Source organism: Rattus norvegicus, chromosome 11, assembly GCF_036323735.1.
Source record: "Rattus norvegicus strain BN/NHsdMcwi chromosome 11, GRCr8, whole genome shotgun sequence".
NCBI lineage: Eukaryota > Metazoa > Chordata > Mammalia > Rodentia > Muridae > Rattus > Rattus norvegicus.
The window spans coordinates 68305447-68322083 of record NC_086029.1 but is presented as its reverse complement, the minus strand read 5'-3'; the positions used below and the strand labels follow the sequence as shown (position 1 = coordinate 68322083).

Below are 16637 nucleotides of genomic sequence, written 5' to 3'. Positions count from 1 at the left end.
CCACCTCTCCTTCAGCAGGCAAATGTCAAAGATGGCCTAGTTATGAGGTTAGGCAAGGTATTTGTTCTGTGATCTTGAGAGAAGGAACAATGGTTGGTTACCTACCTCCTTTGTTACTTTCCTATCCGGTGTCTTTTCTGGCTTCCTTCCCAGCTCAGCTGGAGAGTCTAGGGCTGAGGCAGAAGCTTCCACTCTTCCTCAAGAGAGAAAGGGAGGTAACCCTTTGCCTCCTTCTCTGCTAGTCACAGGCAGCAACTTTCTTATGGTCAGGCGTGTGGACAGATGTGAAGGAGGGAATCTCTGCTGGTCTCTGCTGCAGACCTGACCAATCAATACACACCAGGCCTACTCAAATCCAACCAGAGAGCTGGATGGCAGAACCGGAGAGCAGGACCGGGAGGGGTTGGCAGAAAGCAGAGGCTGAGAGCTGTAGACAATCTGCTGAGATTACTTTGACACTGGGTCTGCAGACAAGAGGTCTTGAGAACAATAGGAGAAAGGAAAGCTTTAACGCTGCTATGTCTTAATGGCCTCAGAAGGGAATTTGGAAGATCCTTTATTAACCCTCTAGTTTAGTAATAGAATTTCTTCTATTGAGTTTTTCAAGAACCGTCTTACAGTTCTTTGAAGAAATAGGGTTGTATGTATTGAAAATGTGGTATATGTTGGACACATCACCTATGTTACAGTTTTATGGTGAGAGAGAAAAGGCTCAATGGAGTGCTGGTTGCACAATGAGAAGGAGGTGCTAAAACTGGGATTAGAACCAGCTCTGCTCTCAAAGTAATGCCAGCAGTGATCTTCCCATGACATAGTCTAAAATAGGCTAACATCTCCCTGACGGTGTCCAGGTCTGATTTGCAGAACTGTGAATATGCTACCTCATAGCAGAAGTTTTCAGCCTGTGGGTCATGAACTCTTTGGGGGAGTCACATATCAGGTATACTGCATATCAAATATTTATATTGTGATTCATAACAGTAGTAAAATTACAGTTGTGAAGTACAGTGAAAATTTGTTATGGTTGGAGATCACCAACCCATGAGGAATTGCATTAAAGGGTCACAGCATTAGGAAAGTTGAGAACCAGTGCATTACATAGTAAAGATGAACATTGCATACTTTATTATGTTGTATGTTGTATGTGGGGGGAGGGGGAGAGGAAGCGATGGAGGAGGGGGGATTAATTTACTTAGGATTACATACAGGAATATAGACTACTCATCAGTGATTACACCACTAAAGGAAATGCTTCTCTAGTTTCCAGCAGCCACTGATTGCTAATAGTTCTTTAGAAAATGGTGGGATCTTCTGCATGAAGGAACCTGAGATGGGAGCTTATTGTAATCAGAAGCTTTTTTCAATCAGAATCTTATATATTCATAAGAGGTTAAAATCAAAAGCCATGTAACGTCAGAGTCAGAGTCAAATATTAAAAATGCAATGTTAACTTGCTGGAGATGGACAAAGATCCTAAGTCAAGGAATTTAGATACCTTCTAGATGAGAGAGAGAGAGAGAGACAGAGAGAGAGAGAGAGAGAGAGAGAGAGAGAGAGAGAGAGAGAGAGAGAGAGAGAGAGAGAGACTGGTCTTAATGGTTCATTTTAAACCTTTGATTTGAGACCTGTAAGATAAAGAATGTGTGTTGTTTTGAGTTTTCAAGTTAGGTACAATTTGTTGTGGCAAGAGGTCAGTGATAATGCATGCCTTGCTTTATAATAGTGGGCTGTTTTTAAACCCTTCCACAAGGGAATGCTTTTATTCATCTAGTCTCTATTTTTTTTTGAAATGGTAACCCCTTTCCCTGGTTATTCACCACAACCATGCTGTCAGGGGAGACAGCTGGAAATGGTAGGAAATAGCACCAGGAAGAGACTCAGAGCTTGGACTTTGTTCTTTCATCCTTTCTCTACCTACTGCCTGAGAACTCTGAAACTTTGAAACTTAAATCTGTACTGGAGAGATGACTCAGCAGTTAAGAGAATGGGGCTGCCCCTTTCAGAGGACCTGGGTTCGGTTCCCAGCACACAAGTGGCCACTAACAACCACGTACAGCTAACATTCCAGGGTATTCACTTCCCTCTTCTGGCATCTGCTGGCACTATGCATGCATGTTGTGTGCAGATATATACAGGCAGAACACCCATACACATGAAATAATAATTTTAAAAGTCCTTAAATCTAAGTCATGTAACAACTTGGAAACATTAAAGCTATCTACATTGTTTCCATTTTATAGCTCTACTCCATACTGCTCATGTGACATGACTTCTGGATCCTTCTAGTTATGATGTGAGGAGCTCTGATTTACCCACTTCCCTCTGAGAGGGAGTGTCCCTCCCGTGAGCCTGCTACCCGGTCTCTACAGTTCATCTAACTATTCCATAAGATTCTTCAGACTTAACTTAGTCTTTCTACCTGATTTTTTTCTCACTTTACCTCTCAAAAGAGTGCCAATACTGAACAAATTAGCATGTGTCTTAATTCTTTTTAGTAGGGAGGACCAAACTTTTCTAGTAGTAGTCTAAATTAGCCATACTTGTTTGCTTAGCAGAATTTAAGTGATAGATAATTCATTTCATACCTACTGAAATGCAATGGTTTATAGCTTTTTAGAGTCATACATAGATCATTTCTTCATTTATTTTATTGTTTAAATGGTATGTATATATATATGTGTGTGTGTGTGTGTGTATGTGTGTGTGTGTGTGTGTGTGTGTGTGTGTGTGTGTGTGTGTGTGCGCCTGTGTGTGGGTATATACATGTGAGTGTTGGCGCCCATGGAAGCCAGAAGTCAAGTTCCCAGGAGATGGAGTTACAGGTGTCTGGGAGTCACCCAATATGGATGCTGGAAAGCAAATTTGACCCTCTAGAAGAGCAGTTATAGGCCTTTAACCACTGAGCTGTCTCTAGCCACAAGAATATGGATTGTCTTTTGAGGATCTAACGAAAGCTACAGCCTCTCTGCCATAAAGAAGATGCGTTTTGCTAAGATTTGGGGCATTATGTTTTCCTTTTGCAGCATCTTAGCTCTTCGGAACTAATCTGATGTGTGTAAGTTCACAAGGCTGGCAAGTTAGCAGATGTCAGTCTAATGTGTCAGTCTAATGCTTTACAGAGGGATAAAATGAAGTCTCCTGGGCCTAGATTGAGTGAACACCCAATTAGGTGAAAATCTTCAAGCAAGAAAGTCTTCAGCTGAGTTCTCAGGTTAAACAAAGAACAGCTTTCAGTGGCCTCCTTATGCAATAAGAATTAACTGTTCAGGACCTTTGTACAAGATAATTCCTACTCTGTAGATGCTTGGTCCCTCAGACTAAAGGCTACCCAACCACCAAAACCATCTCTATCACATGATGCTCATGGACAGAGGCCAACAGTTCTATTCTCCTCCAAGCTGGATACTACCCTCAAACATGGGCCAGCTGTGAAAACATCCTGATCTGACATGTGTCCAGGCTGTCCTGGGTGAGGTTTGAGGCACACAGCCACTGTCCCTAGTTTGCAACATCCCACTCTCTTTGAGACTGAAAGGTTTCAATTCTTCAAAATCATAATATACTTTTAGTCATAAGAAACAGATTTGTATGGGGGGAACAAAAATATGCAGCTAGTTAGAAGAATTCCTTTTGGAAAAAAATGTCACACATACACAAAAACATCCTGGACTTTCAGGCACCTTCACCTCAGGGAATCACAGAAAGGCAATCATTTTCAACGTGAAGAAGTGAGATTTGTTCTCTGCATCGGTATTTACCCAGTGTGGCCATGGGTGGGGTTGACACAAGGGCCTTTCCCCTCTCTGGAATGAATTGTTTTAAATGTGGAAGATGGATGCCTACAAAAAATGTGAAATTCTGAAAAAAAGACCTGTTTTTCTGTCTCACATAGTAGCCCCCATATGTTCTTAGTGAGCAAAGCATGTGTAAGAAAAAGTGCAGCAGAGCTCAGTTCTGGGGTAAAATGTGTGGGTGGCAGCACCAGCTGTGTCCCCCACCCAAGGCAGTCTAGAAAGGGTCAGAAATGTAGGTTATTCCTGTAGTTTCTTCCCAACATGTTCTTTAAAAAGCAATCTTGGAAGGAAAGTTTTTATCGCTATTGAAAAACCACTTGCTACAAACATCGGGTGACCACAAAATAAGTACAACACGAGCAAACTGACATTAAAGGTCAGCTGGATACCATAGCTTCCTTCTTTGTAGATGATAAAAACCTGTCCTCACTCAGCTGAGCCTTCGCTCTTAACTGATTGGAGTTGACTAAGGGGTTGGCAGCATTCATTTTACTTAAGGAAATGATAACCTGTAACCATGAATGAAGGATCATGAACATCAATGGAAGGCACATTGTCAGATATGTCACCAGCGGTATGAGTCCCACTGTCTGAACAACAGGTGTTTGGTACAGGGATTTCACAACTTTTTATACACCAAAAAACATTTTTACTGATTCCTTCTGAGATATACCCTAAGAAATAAAGAGGGCTGCAGAGATGGCTAAGCGGTTAAGAACGCTGACTGCTGTTCCAGAGGTTCTGAGTTCAAATCCCAGCAACCACATGGTGGCTCACAACCATCTGTTATGAGATCTAATGCCCTCTTCTGGTGTCTGATGACAGCTACAGTATACTTATATATAATAAATAAATAAATCTTAAAAAAAAGAATCACCATTTCCAGTGGTTGAATGTAGAAATATAGATGACGGTTACCTCTTAGGACATTATCTCCATTGTCTTCCTTACATGCTACTGATTTCGTTGCCACTGACCTCCCCCACAATTGGGGTATGGAAGAATGAGAGTCATGGAAGTCTAGGTACGCAGCATCACCCAGACCTTTTGCTGTAAGGCCCTATGTGTGGACCACACTGTCGAAGTTCTCTTTTCTGCTTCTCAGTGATTACTCCCTGTCAAATCATTCAATCAACATTCGGGTGTTATCAGGTAACTGTGATAAAGGCTTGGCGCTAGTTAGAGTGGAGGTTCAAAGTCACACCTCTAGCAGGAGTAGCTGTTACTGCGTGTTGACTGGGCACCACAATCTGTACTTTTCACAGATGCAGACTTTGCCTGTGGTCACACAGAAGGGAGATGATGGATTCATATGTAAATTCTGGCCCATGTATATGCTACGCTTATAACCTGGTGGTAGTGTGGAAAATTAATCTGCGGTTAGGAATTATGGAGTCCATACATAACGCAAGAGCTTCATTGTGAGAGAAGCAATGCCTCCACAAAAGGCTTGCTGAGAAGTTGGAGGAGAAAAATATCTTTGCAATATGGGATACAGAGGACACCCACTTTGCTTGTCTTCGGACCTGGTCATAGCATACCACATTCGTGAGGTTACAGTGAGGAAATCTGGTATTTCATAGAGTCATACACTATATATGGATACACGTTTTTTAAAGAAGGGATTTCCTGACTGCGATGCACATGGAAGGTGGTCAGAAACAGGTGTGGCAGGTTCATGAAAGCAACACCTAGATACAGACAGAAAATTCCCACCGTGCTGTGGCATCCTTCTTAAATCACAGAGGTAGCTTTAACAGACATAATGTAATTCCTAATCATTTTTCTACCACATGGCTTCATGACAGGCATTGTTACACAAAATTAATTTGATCTCTGCTAAATTGATTTTTATAACAACTCAATAGTTTGGAAATGTAAAAGGGAAAAAATGGGGAGTGCATTTGAGGAAATAAAATAGACCAAATATGACGTTAAAAATAATTACAAGAAGATAATATTGTAATCTCCGATGCATCAGAAAGGTCAGGTTAGTCTTCTTTATTCATTGCATGCGTGGTCAGGTGACCTCTGAGTATTTTTGCATCCAGTAATTGTTCAACCTAGGGTGAGGCAGACACAGTGATCAAGTGGGACTACGGATGTCACTAAGGTCGGGGCTAACTTTAGCAGGAAGAATTAAAGTACTAAGGATGCAGCTTGGAGAAGCATGGTAGACACGGCAGTGAACGCATTCCACACACTGCCCAACCCGGGCAATGCAGATAGGCTAGCGGAGTCTTCTTGATACCAAATCTTCAGCTCTTAAAAACAAAGTTAGATGTAGGTCAGTAAGCAAATGTTCATTCAAACCAAGGAAACATGGCTATTAAAGATTCATATTTATTACTAGGTTTAAACCTTGTTAACTGGCTCAAATCAAATACAAGGAAACACATCATAGGGTAAGACTTATTAACACTTTTTTTTCACAGTTAAAATGAGGTACTGTGGCTTCACAATAGTTTAGGATTAACCAAGTGATTTAATCCGGATTTCAAGAGAGAAGAGATGCAATTCAATAATTACTTGCTAGAGGGAAAGAATGCAAGTAAAGTCTATATGACATTGACAATCAGGCCACAGATACATCGCAGAGTGTCAAGAAGCATATATGCACAATTTTATCCTTAACCTTAAAATTGGTAAAATTGATTATTATTTCTTAAGTTTAGCAAACCACATGCATTGCAGTGTAAATCAATGGATAGAAGACAAAATATAATCTCCATTACAGCATGTATCAGATACACAAATTATCCAAGACTTGTTTTTACTGTAACAACTTTTATAATTTTAAGTTACGGATCAGGGAGGCTAAGTATTACAGTGGGTATGTACATAATACAAATACTGCATTTAATACTTATTCATACTGGGGTAATAATAGCAGCAAGGTGTTATTATTTCTAGGACATGATCTAAAAGTTATCATCTTGATTCTATAGATCTCTTATTGACATATTATTGGTGCTATCAACCGATTACGGGTGTGACCATTGCAACTATACAGAGCTGCCAAAGGCCTCTATGACTTTTCAAAGTGCTATGCTTCTTGGTGGGCAAGCCTGTGCTATGTGAATTAAATATTGGTCCCGATTTCAGGGCTCTAATTAAGCATAGTTCTAATGATTGGGCGGGAGCAGGAAGCAGGACAATGCATTTGAGAAGGCTAAAGAAAAACCACCATGATGGCCAGAGTGTGCTCTCCGTCAGCATCTTGTGACGCAGTCATGGGCGGATGATGGAGATGCTAGATATAAGAGGGGGAAGTAGCATTCTATGTAGGGAATGGGCAAGGGTGACAGAAAAATGCCTGGAGATTGTCGATGCAGTTGCCTCAACAGATGTGCTTCTGAATTCCCCCCCAGAAGAGAAGAAGGAATTGTCTTATTCAAACCACTTTTCTTTAAAGTGGATTTTTATGAGTTTTAAGGACAAGTTTGCTGGATTTGATGCTAAAGCACGGTATCTAAAGCAGGAGATCCTTATCTTAGGATATTTTTTACACTGTCTAAGACATTGTGCCATTGTAGGGTTGCTTCAGAGTTAGGCTAGCTCAGACATATGGCCGCTAGTGTCAGTGTGTGTAGCAGGAAGCTGGGCAATCCAAACGTTGTGGTCGTAGGAGCTCTCTTGGGGCAGTAACAAGCTGATTAGAACCATCTGGAATTGAGGGGGAAGTTTTTTTTTTTTTTTTTTTTTGGTTCTTTTTTTTTTTTTCCAGAGCTGGGGACCGAACTCAGGGCCTTGCGCTTCCTAGGTAAGCGCTCTACCACTGAGCTAAATCCCCAGCCCCATTGAGGGGGAAGTTTGTATTGACACCACTTGTTATTCAATCATCTCCCTGTGTCCCAAGGTGACACTACTGAGTAATGAAACCATGGTGTCACCTATGAGGAAGCAGCTGCAGAAGAGGGTTAAGATGTGGTGGACAGTTAAGGAAATCTAGAGGGACACCTATGCTTTTCTATGCTGCACCAAATGAGTGTCCTGTTGGCTTGTATGTTTGATTCTTTCAATGTCTACTGTTCACTCTAGAGAAAGCCCACCCAGGGGCCCACACACATTTTGGCAGACTTCAATGAGCCCCACACATTATATAGACCCGGGAAGGTATAACCCATAGTCAAACTCTTTCAGCCTGTTTCACGCTCTTGCATGACTCTAACCATGTTCTCTGCGCATGTGCACAGAAGGAAGTATGATGCTAAGGGTGCCTCCCCGGAGTACAAGGCATTTAGGCCGAGCTCTAGAACCTCACATATTTTATGAACCAAACATCTGAGATTTGTGTCACTATTAGAGATGGAAGAACCAGTGACAGTTTAGCACAGGACCAATTGCTCAGCTAAGGGAGGAGATCTCGTGACCCATTCATTAGCCTGTTCTGTTTCCTAGAACGTAACAGACAGTTGAGGGCATCATCATAAAACCTCTGTAATGATGTCAGCTTGTAGTCCTTTTGCTTCTCAGAGAAAATGGTAGTTTCCTTTCAGCCTGGATTTCTTGTTGGTCTCCACCTTTCACTTTGTGCTTGTGACTGAGCTGTATCATGTCTCTTTGGAAATGCTTCCTACTGGTGAGAACTAACCCTAACCCTTGACCCAAGACACCTGACCCCTGACTCTAACCCTAACTCTAACCACTGAAGAAAACACGCAAATATCCAGACACATCAGAAAGCTTCATTTAATCTCAGAAACCTTCGTTCCATTGCCTTCCTGGACAGAAGCATACATTTCCAGATGTGAACATGAGGCTATGAAAAATCTGGGGTTCTTAAGGTCTGTCAGTATCTCTGCATAGATTGTATGCTTTTCCTTTGCGTGTATATAAAATATTGGATTTGAACTCTAAACTCTAGGTTAACAGTTCTAAAAAATTCAGGGTCTGGACCCAGCACTAGAGAAAATAACGACTATCAAATCTTATGCAGCAAATATATGCATATTTTTTGCATGACCTCTAAGATCTGCCATGATCTCAGACCAAATCCTCAAACACTCACCAATCTCTTCCATCACATCCACTCTCTGCTCTCTGTTCACTCCTAAGAAAACTGTCTCCATCCATAGCATACCTGGAACTTCTGATAAACTCAATGTTCAACCCTGAGACAGTGTTCTAACCCACAGAGACCTAGGGCATCCAGGTCTGGGCCATCAAGGAAATATGGCTATGTTGGAATGGTGCAGAGAATTCATGAAGAACCCATTAAATTTCCAAACAGAAATGGCCCCAACTAAGTTTAGAGAATGTGTGATATATTTGGGTAGGAACGCTTACTTTTAAGTACGACAGAATGAGTGACAGGCCCATGTTCTACTTTTTTTCTCTGTCCAACTCACTTGAGTTTCTGCCTGGTCTTCAAGGAACAGAATACATGCAGCCTTTCCAATGTTGGAAGCCTTTTCTTGGGGCAGAGATGTGGGTAATTCCTGGGAAGAATTGTGAATAACCCTCCCCCTACCTCTCAGACTTTCAGAATATCAGCAAGTCTGGGACCCCAGAACAGCAAGGACAAACTGGTACAAGCACTTGTACACTCCCTACAGGAGAAGGGGTTCATACACGTGGCCTTGGAAGTGTTCTGTGCTTCTGTGTTCTGTTTGATGGTGCAGCATGCAAACGTTGAGGTGCACTTAAAGGTCAGAAGTGAACTACAACTTTGTATTTGAGAACAAGGGAGAAAAGGAAGTAAACAGCTCACTGAACAGTCTGCAGCCTTAAAGTGAAACTGATATCCAACTGGTGCAGATACCTGCGGACACCCAGGCTCCATAGCACCGAGCACCTGGACAAAGCTGAGGCCCAAATAAAACAGAGCAGAATGACTCTCCTCTTGCCTCCTTATCTCTTTGCCAAGTAACAAAGGGTTAACAGAAGGGAGGGATCTAGTCCGTTGTAACCAATTGATAGTTAAAACCGCCCCCCCCCCAAATAATGCAACAATAAAAACAAAAATTAAAACCTGGGGGTAGGCTAAGGTTTTGGGACCTCCTCTGTAGAGCTCAGCATCATAACTGAAGGGAAATTATGATGATGGGAATATGCACTCCTCTACAATGAGGAAGCCCTGTGCAGAGAAGGCTTTGCCAAATTTGACAAGATCATTCCAGAAGCCACCTCTGGGCCAGATTCAAATTCAAGAACAGAAGTTAAATCGGGTTTTCTCAGAGGCGTTTGTGCTGTGGCCTGTATGAACTATAGAAGTGAAAAGTCAAGGCCTAAGTTACTTTAGGGGGAAAAAAAGGTCAGGTGATCAGCAATTAGGGGCAGGCATGTTTTCAATAGCTCACCCAAGATAGCCCCACAGCAGTCAGCATGCACAACTGACTAGGCAATCAAAGGGAGAGATGGGAAACGTACGAGAAGGTCCAGCAATCTCTGTAAATGTACATCCCCGCCCAGGGCAGCCTGTTTATATTCCTCCTTAGGAATGTGGAAACCGACACCTCCTTAGGGATTCTCAAATAGGGCTGAAGGTTAGCAAAGCGCACTCACAGATGCGCTCAGCTATTATTCCTAGTTCTCGTCTTGCCAGTGCTCTAACAGAAGTGCCTGTGTGGTTTTTCATGACCCTGTCACTTCTGTTCCTGTGCATGCCTTTGGCAGTAGCTTCCTAGAGCTGGATCTCATCCACACTTACACACTGTCCTCAGCAAGATCGGGGTGGGATAGGGGATCTACAGCAAAGTCACGAGGTCACAGCCCCTGAGATGCACCATGCAGCGCATGGGTGGACGACCACAGCAGCATCCTGGGTAGGAACAGTCCAGTAAACATCTGAAAGCATTCTCCAGGCAAGGAACACCACAGATCCTTACTCCATGAATAAATAAATCAATAAATACACAAACGAAGCAAATGAAAAAACAAAAGAGGGCTCTTATCAATAAAAAGCACCTCTTATCAATTAAAAAAAATTCCCCTTGTGTTTTCAAGCCCTCATGCAAAGGTAGTTGGCGAACAATCCACAGAAAGCAGACCAAGTGGAAAAAACAAGCGGAAATGGTCCAACATTGCTTTTTTTCCCCTTACTTGACGACATACGAGTCCCGCTAAATGTCCCCGAGGTAGTCTTGTTTGCAAGGAGTTACAGACTGGCTCCGAGCCCACTTGGAACTTTGTCCTTTAATTCCGTTGCACATTCCCACATATTCTGTGTCAGCCTCCACAGTGTCATGGGCAAGCCTTATGTCCTCTGGCAGTCCCGGTCCCAGACAACCATAAGACATGATTCTGCTATCTGGCTTGAACACCTTGCTCCAAAGAGGACTTTGCCGAAACGATGCAGGTACTTGCCTGATAGTCGTTTGGGGAGAAGGCTACAGAATTAAAGACTTCTGGCATGCAGGCAACAAACATGCATGGGTAGTTCATGTCGGGCCCTCACACAAAAGACTTCCCGCTACTGTTCCTTTCACTTTAAAGATAGGGCCCAAAACACATTAAAATGAGGAAATACATTTCTGATGCCAAGGGTAGTGTGCACTAGTTATATGAAGAACAAAGGTGCCCACTTTCAGCCCAAGCAAGATACGCAGAGCTGGCCTGTGGCTGAGCACTGTGATAAGAAACATTTTTCCTCCTGTGGAAAAGCAGTGATGCCGTACAGTTTATTGGCTCCCTAGGAGCTCCTTAGAGCTCTAGGTTGATAACAGAGACCTCTCAGGGTGGCCCACACTTGCATGTACCATTCTTCTGACCAGGAATGCCTTTCTGATTTAGTCTTCACAGAGGCTCAAGTGGCCCCAGAAGACAACCGGAGGCTGGGCCAATTAAGACGCTGCATAGCCCGTGAGACCTGAAAAGGCTGCTTCCATCCTCCTTTTGCCACCCCAAGCCACTAGGGAGATCCCGATGTTAACCATAGGAAATGTGCATTCTTCTCTTAGACTTAAGTGTGTAAAAGTCTCATTTCGGGGAAATGCAAACCCTTAGATTTTTTTTTTCTAATCCAAATAGCTATGTGAGGAAAAGGAGAGGGCCTCTTTTTCTTCCTCACTTCCCCGTGACTGCCTAGGAGGGAGCCATCTTTACTAGAACCCTCTAGAATCCTACCTTGGATCAAGAACCTCAACATCAAATTACACAAAGCACAGATTCAACACTTAGTCAGAGCTCGATCCTCTAGAAGGTCGTTCAACTCAATCACAGTCGTGGCAAAGTCTATCAGGTCCACAAAGTCAGATGTGATGATGTTGACACCCATGGCTCCAGGCTTTTGAGTCTTCACCCAGTCAAGGATGGCAGGGAGATTCCTACATGGAGAAAGTGTTGGGTGAAAAGAGGACAAACAGATAGTCGGGGTTAGAATGGCAACTCCAGAAAAAGGAAATTCTGTTACGATAAAATGTGTGTCAGAAACACATAAGCCCTTGGGGCTACTGGAACGTAAGTCTTAGGTCTCCATGGAGAGAGGTCAACCTTCCACCAGAACTAACCTTTCCAGGGTTTCTCCTATGCAAATGACTATTCGCTACCAGCATCAAACAGACAGCCACATCAACAGGGCCTCATAACACCAAGTCCAATGGTCCTCTTATTGCTAGGTTCTTAGGGTTCCTCGTGAAAAATTCCAAACATATGGCAAGTGGAAAGAAGTTTTACAGTAAGTGGATCCACCCCGATCTCTTGCCACTGATATGTTACTTACTGTTTGGCTTGCCACGTATCTATTAGTCCATCACTCTCTTTCTCCATGAGTGCAACATAGCCTATCCATTTTCCTATTGATAGATTCACCAACTGTTTTTAATTTGCAGTCATTATGAATAAACTATTATAGGCATTCTATGAGTCTTTTTATGGGAATTACCTTGTATTTAACTTGGATAAAAATCAAGGGACAAACTGCTCTATGAGAGGGTTTATTTATATTTAGTTTTATAAGAAATTGCCAGAGCTTTCCTCAAGGGGGGCACTCAACTTTACAGTCCCAGCAACAGAACAGAAAAGCTCTGAACAGCTAACATTCTCCCTACAAATTAGTCCCACTAATGTTGAAGTCTAGCCATTCTAAACCAAGTATGGTGACTGATGCCTGTGATTCTACCCATGGAAAGGTTGAAGCAGGAGGATTCCTGGGAACGCAGACTGGACTTGTGTGCCTTTTTCTTGCAAGTCTCTATCTACTCATCACTTTAACAATTTTCCACTTAGTTTTTAAACATTTCTATCCTTTTGTAGTTTTGTATTTGTTCTCTGAGAGTTTCACACAATATGCTTTTGACAGTATTCACTCTTTCTTCTTTTAAATGTTAAATTTTAGAAATCATTTTTTTTTTTACATCCTGGATACTAGCCTTCTGACCGATATATTTGGCAAACATTTCTTCTACCCTACAGCTTGCCTTGTTTTTCTCAATAAGATATTTTGTGGAGCCTGGATGCCTTAATTTTGATGGATTGCAATTTGTTATCTTTTTTCTTTAGAAAGATTTACGTATGTGGATGTGTCCTTGTGAGGGTATGCGCATGTGTGTGTGGAGGTGTTCACAGAGTCTAGAAGACGGAGTTGGATCCCTGGAAGCTGAAGTTACAGGCTGAAACCTGAACTTGTGTCTTTGGCTTATGCACCTCTTCAGTGAGTGCATAAGTATTCACTTATCTTAACTCCCAGCCATCCTTCCGATCCCTCATCATTTATTTTCTCTTAATTTCTGTGATTTGCTTAAGAAACACACTCACTTACAATTCACAAAGATTTCCTTCCCCATTTACTCCTGAAAGCTTCAGGCAATTCACCTTTATTTTACTTTTTAAAAAACTCCCAGCAGTTAATTTTGACAAAAGGCATAGAGTAAGGGTCAGGATTCACTTTCCACAGGGCTAGTTATCCTAGTACTGTTCGTGGCTCCTTAATAGATTGATATTTAATCAGCTATCCCTTGAGTAGAGTTGCTGGGGCTATTTTATAAACAGAAGACTTCCGGTGTGACAGAGGCTCAGAGCTTGTGATGTAAATAACACTTTCAAGCTAAAGTGGCCTAAGTGTGAGGAACCACAGAGGAAGAGAAGAGCAGGTAAAGCAGCTGGCTGTCTTGCATCACAGTAAACAGCTCCCTGAATACCCAGCAAAGGGAGTTAGAAACGGCCTTACAGTTGATTGCATGACTGGGAATCCTTTGGGTGGGATTCGCTCTAGCTAACATCCAAGCCCCCCCTCTTCTCTTACTCATGCTCTCTCTGTCTATCTCCCCATCCTCCCATTTCTATCCTCCGTTGAAGCTACCCTTGCTCTACCATGATGTAGCCTCATTTCTTGGTCTTCCAGAATGATGTTAAGACCTCAGCTCTTCTCTCAGTTAGCAGAGACTACACAGCTATAGGCTGAAACAGTATCATTGACCAATTCACTTTTTTTTTTTTTATTATTAGCTGGTTGTGACTGATAAAAGTTCTTCTATTTTTAGCTGGGACTCTCTCTCTCTCTTGAAGATCTGAATTTACTAGAATTCCTTGTCCCTCGGCTGCTCTTCCCTGTGAAACAGGATGGGTCAGAAAGATAGTACATGGAAAGTGTTCAGAGCCATGGTTGCTTATAGCCATGTCATGTATTTGGCCAAGAAAAGGGATCATAAACAAAAGAGTAAAAAGGTAGAGAGAGAAACATTTGGGGGAGTAGGGATAGGAAATTCCTTATATAGCCACATAACAAGGTGTTGGGAATAGGGTCTGAAAAGCACAGAACTCTCAGAGACAAAAGACCAAATTTCACTGCAGTCCACAGGAAGGACGCAGTGGTAGCGAGCCTGGTACACTCAGGGATTCAAAAGATCCCTGGTCAGAGCCTATGTTTGGAGAGCCAGCGCCATCTGCTGGTCAATCTGGGGAAATGATACTTGACACCTGGAGGCAACCCCAACCCTTTGCAGACTATAAATCCATACTTTCCAATTCACATGGTGAAGAAAAACTCGTCTCAGAGACCTCAAGAACTTGTGCAGGGACATCCCATTGTGCAGGGGACTGTGCTAGCTCAGGTGCGCTGTCATAACAACACATACACTGCTGACTTCAAAGAACTGGAGTTATTTCCCTCTGTTCTAGAGGCTGCAAACTCAAGGTTAAGATGCTACTGGGCAGGATTCTTTCTGAACCCTTATTCTTGGCTTGCAGGTGATTTCCTCCTCCCCACGCCCCTCCCCCAGCACCCCATGTATCATTTTCTCTGTGTGGGCACACATATTCCTGTAGTCTCTTGCTTTTTGTTTGCTTTGGGAGATCGTATTACATATTCAAAGATGACCTTGAATGTCCCCTGGCCTATCTGAGTGCTGGGATTACAGGTTTACGGTGCTGCCATACTTAGCTTCTATTGTCTTTGGGTTTAAATGTCGTTTCGACATCAGTGTGTGTAGATTAGAACCCACTGTAATGGCCTTTCAACTTAATTCCCCCTTCAACACACAATTTCTCCAAATTTACTCACCTTCAGATTAAGGTTTTATTTTATTTGAAGCAGGGGCTCAGTACATAGGTCTGGGTGGCCTTGAACTCACAAAGTTCTGTCTGCCTCTGCCTCTGGAGTGCTAGGTCTAAGGTATGCACCACCACACCTAGTTAGGTTATTATTTTAATAGAAGGATTTGAAGAGAGAGAACATAATTCAGTGACATTAATAGGGACAGCTTCAACTCCAGGCCTCCTGACTGCGTCCTGACTCACTGTGGTACTATGGATCAGGTGTCTTCCAGTCTGAGGAAAACTACAACAGAAATTCAGTCTGAATTGTCTATCTGTGTTTGTGGCTTCCTTCCGGGATGATGAAACAAAGTGAAAAACATTCTCATGTTCAAAGCTCATCCGAAAATTGGGCATTACCTTCCCAACAAGAAAACTACCTGGTCACCATCAGGAAGACACACTGGGTCTTCAGCTACATAGCACCTCTGTACAACCATTCAGGGTTCAGCCAGTCCAGACAGCTTTCAGGTTGCTGAGGGGGAGAGTCCGAGATGACTCAGTGATGAAATGAGAGTCATGTTATTTGCTGGTACTTTGGAACAAAGTCCTAACCAGAGCCATGGTCCTCTTCCACTGATGTGTAGGCACAGGAATGTAGGAGCACACCCCTAACACGCCCATGACCTGAAGGGCTAGGATGCCAAGAGAGTTACTCATCTAAGGGGCACATTCTCACTGCCAGCTGGAAGACCTTGCCTTTGTGCTCATGCTGTCTTCATTACCACTGAACAGAGAGTCTGAAATTCAGTGGCAGCAAGACTGAGGAAGCACGATAGGAGAAGAATAGTGATGTTGTGGGTTACCAACTGTAACCAGTGTGAACTGACCAGTTCCAGGCACTACTAACTCAATCATGGCTCTGGGAACACTGACAAACTAAACTCAGACATCCTCTCTGCTCACATCAGTGCCCAGGACTACACAGACAGAAGCCCTGCAGTCCTGACAGGCTCTCAGCTCTCACAGGAGCTCTGTGTAATCGTAGCTGTAATCTGCTGTGCTGGATCACTTGGCTTCCCTGAGTATTGTCTTACGTGAGGACACACAAGGGCCTTAGATGGTGCGTCCCTTCTCCACTTCAAGACACTGGCCTGGATTTAAGAGTCAAATAAAATCATTTGCAAAGAAGTCACATTTTATTCAGAATAAAAGACCTATCCTTCCTGTGAAATAGTCTCTCTTAGCTGCCCAGAGAGATTTGCAGTAGACTGGTTTTCCCTCAGGTCTATAGAAATGTTCATGTTAGATTTTGCTGAAGGACTGTGTTTTTTGGAGCAACAGCTACAGGATTCCTCGGTGTCTCTCCACCTGCCTCTTCCCTGGTACTCATTCTGTTTTGCTTGACCTACAGAAAACTTGACTTTATTG

General features: G+C 42.8%; 2 protein-coding genes across 15 annotated transcripts in view; both read right to left on the bottom strand.

Moving 5' to 3' along the window:
* Positions 1-346, bottom strand: part of Phldb2 (pleckstrin homology-like domain, family B, member 2) — a 218987-nt gene extending 218641 nt beyond the window's left edge. For all 14 annotated transcript variants that reach the window (XM_039088877.2, XM_039088879.2, XM_039088880.2 and 11 more), the window contains exon 1: positions 106-346. The gene's annotated coding sequence lies outside the window, so the exon portion shown is untranslated. The remainder of the gene's footprint in view (positions 1-105) is intronic.
* Positions 347-6121: 5775 nt separating this feature from the next.
* The window catches only part of Plcxd2 (phosphatidylinositol-specific phospholipase C, X domain containing 2), a 52337-nt gene continuing 41821 nt past the window's right edge, over positions 6122-16637 (bottom strand). The window contains 1 exon segment of the mRNA NM_001134481.2: positions 6122-12061. Within this exon segment, the coding sequence (NP_001127953.1) occupies positions 11905-12061 (157 nt within the window). The 3' untranslated portion in view covers positions 6122-11904.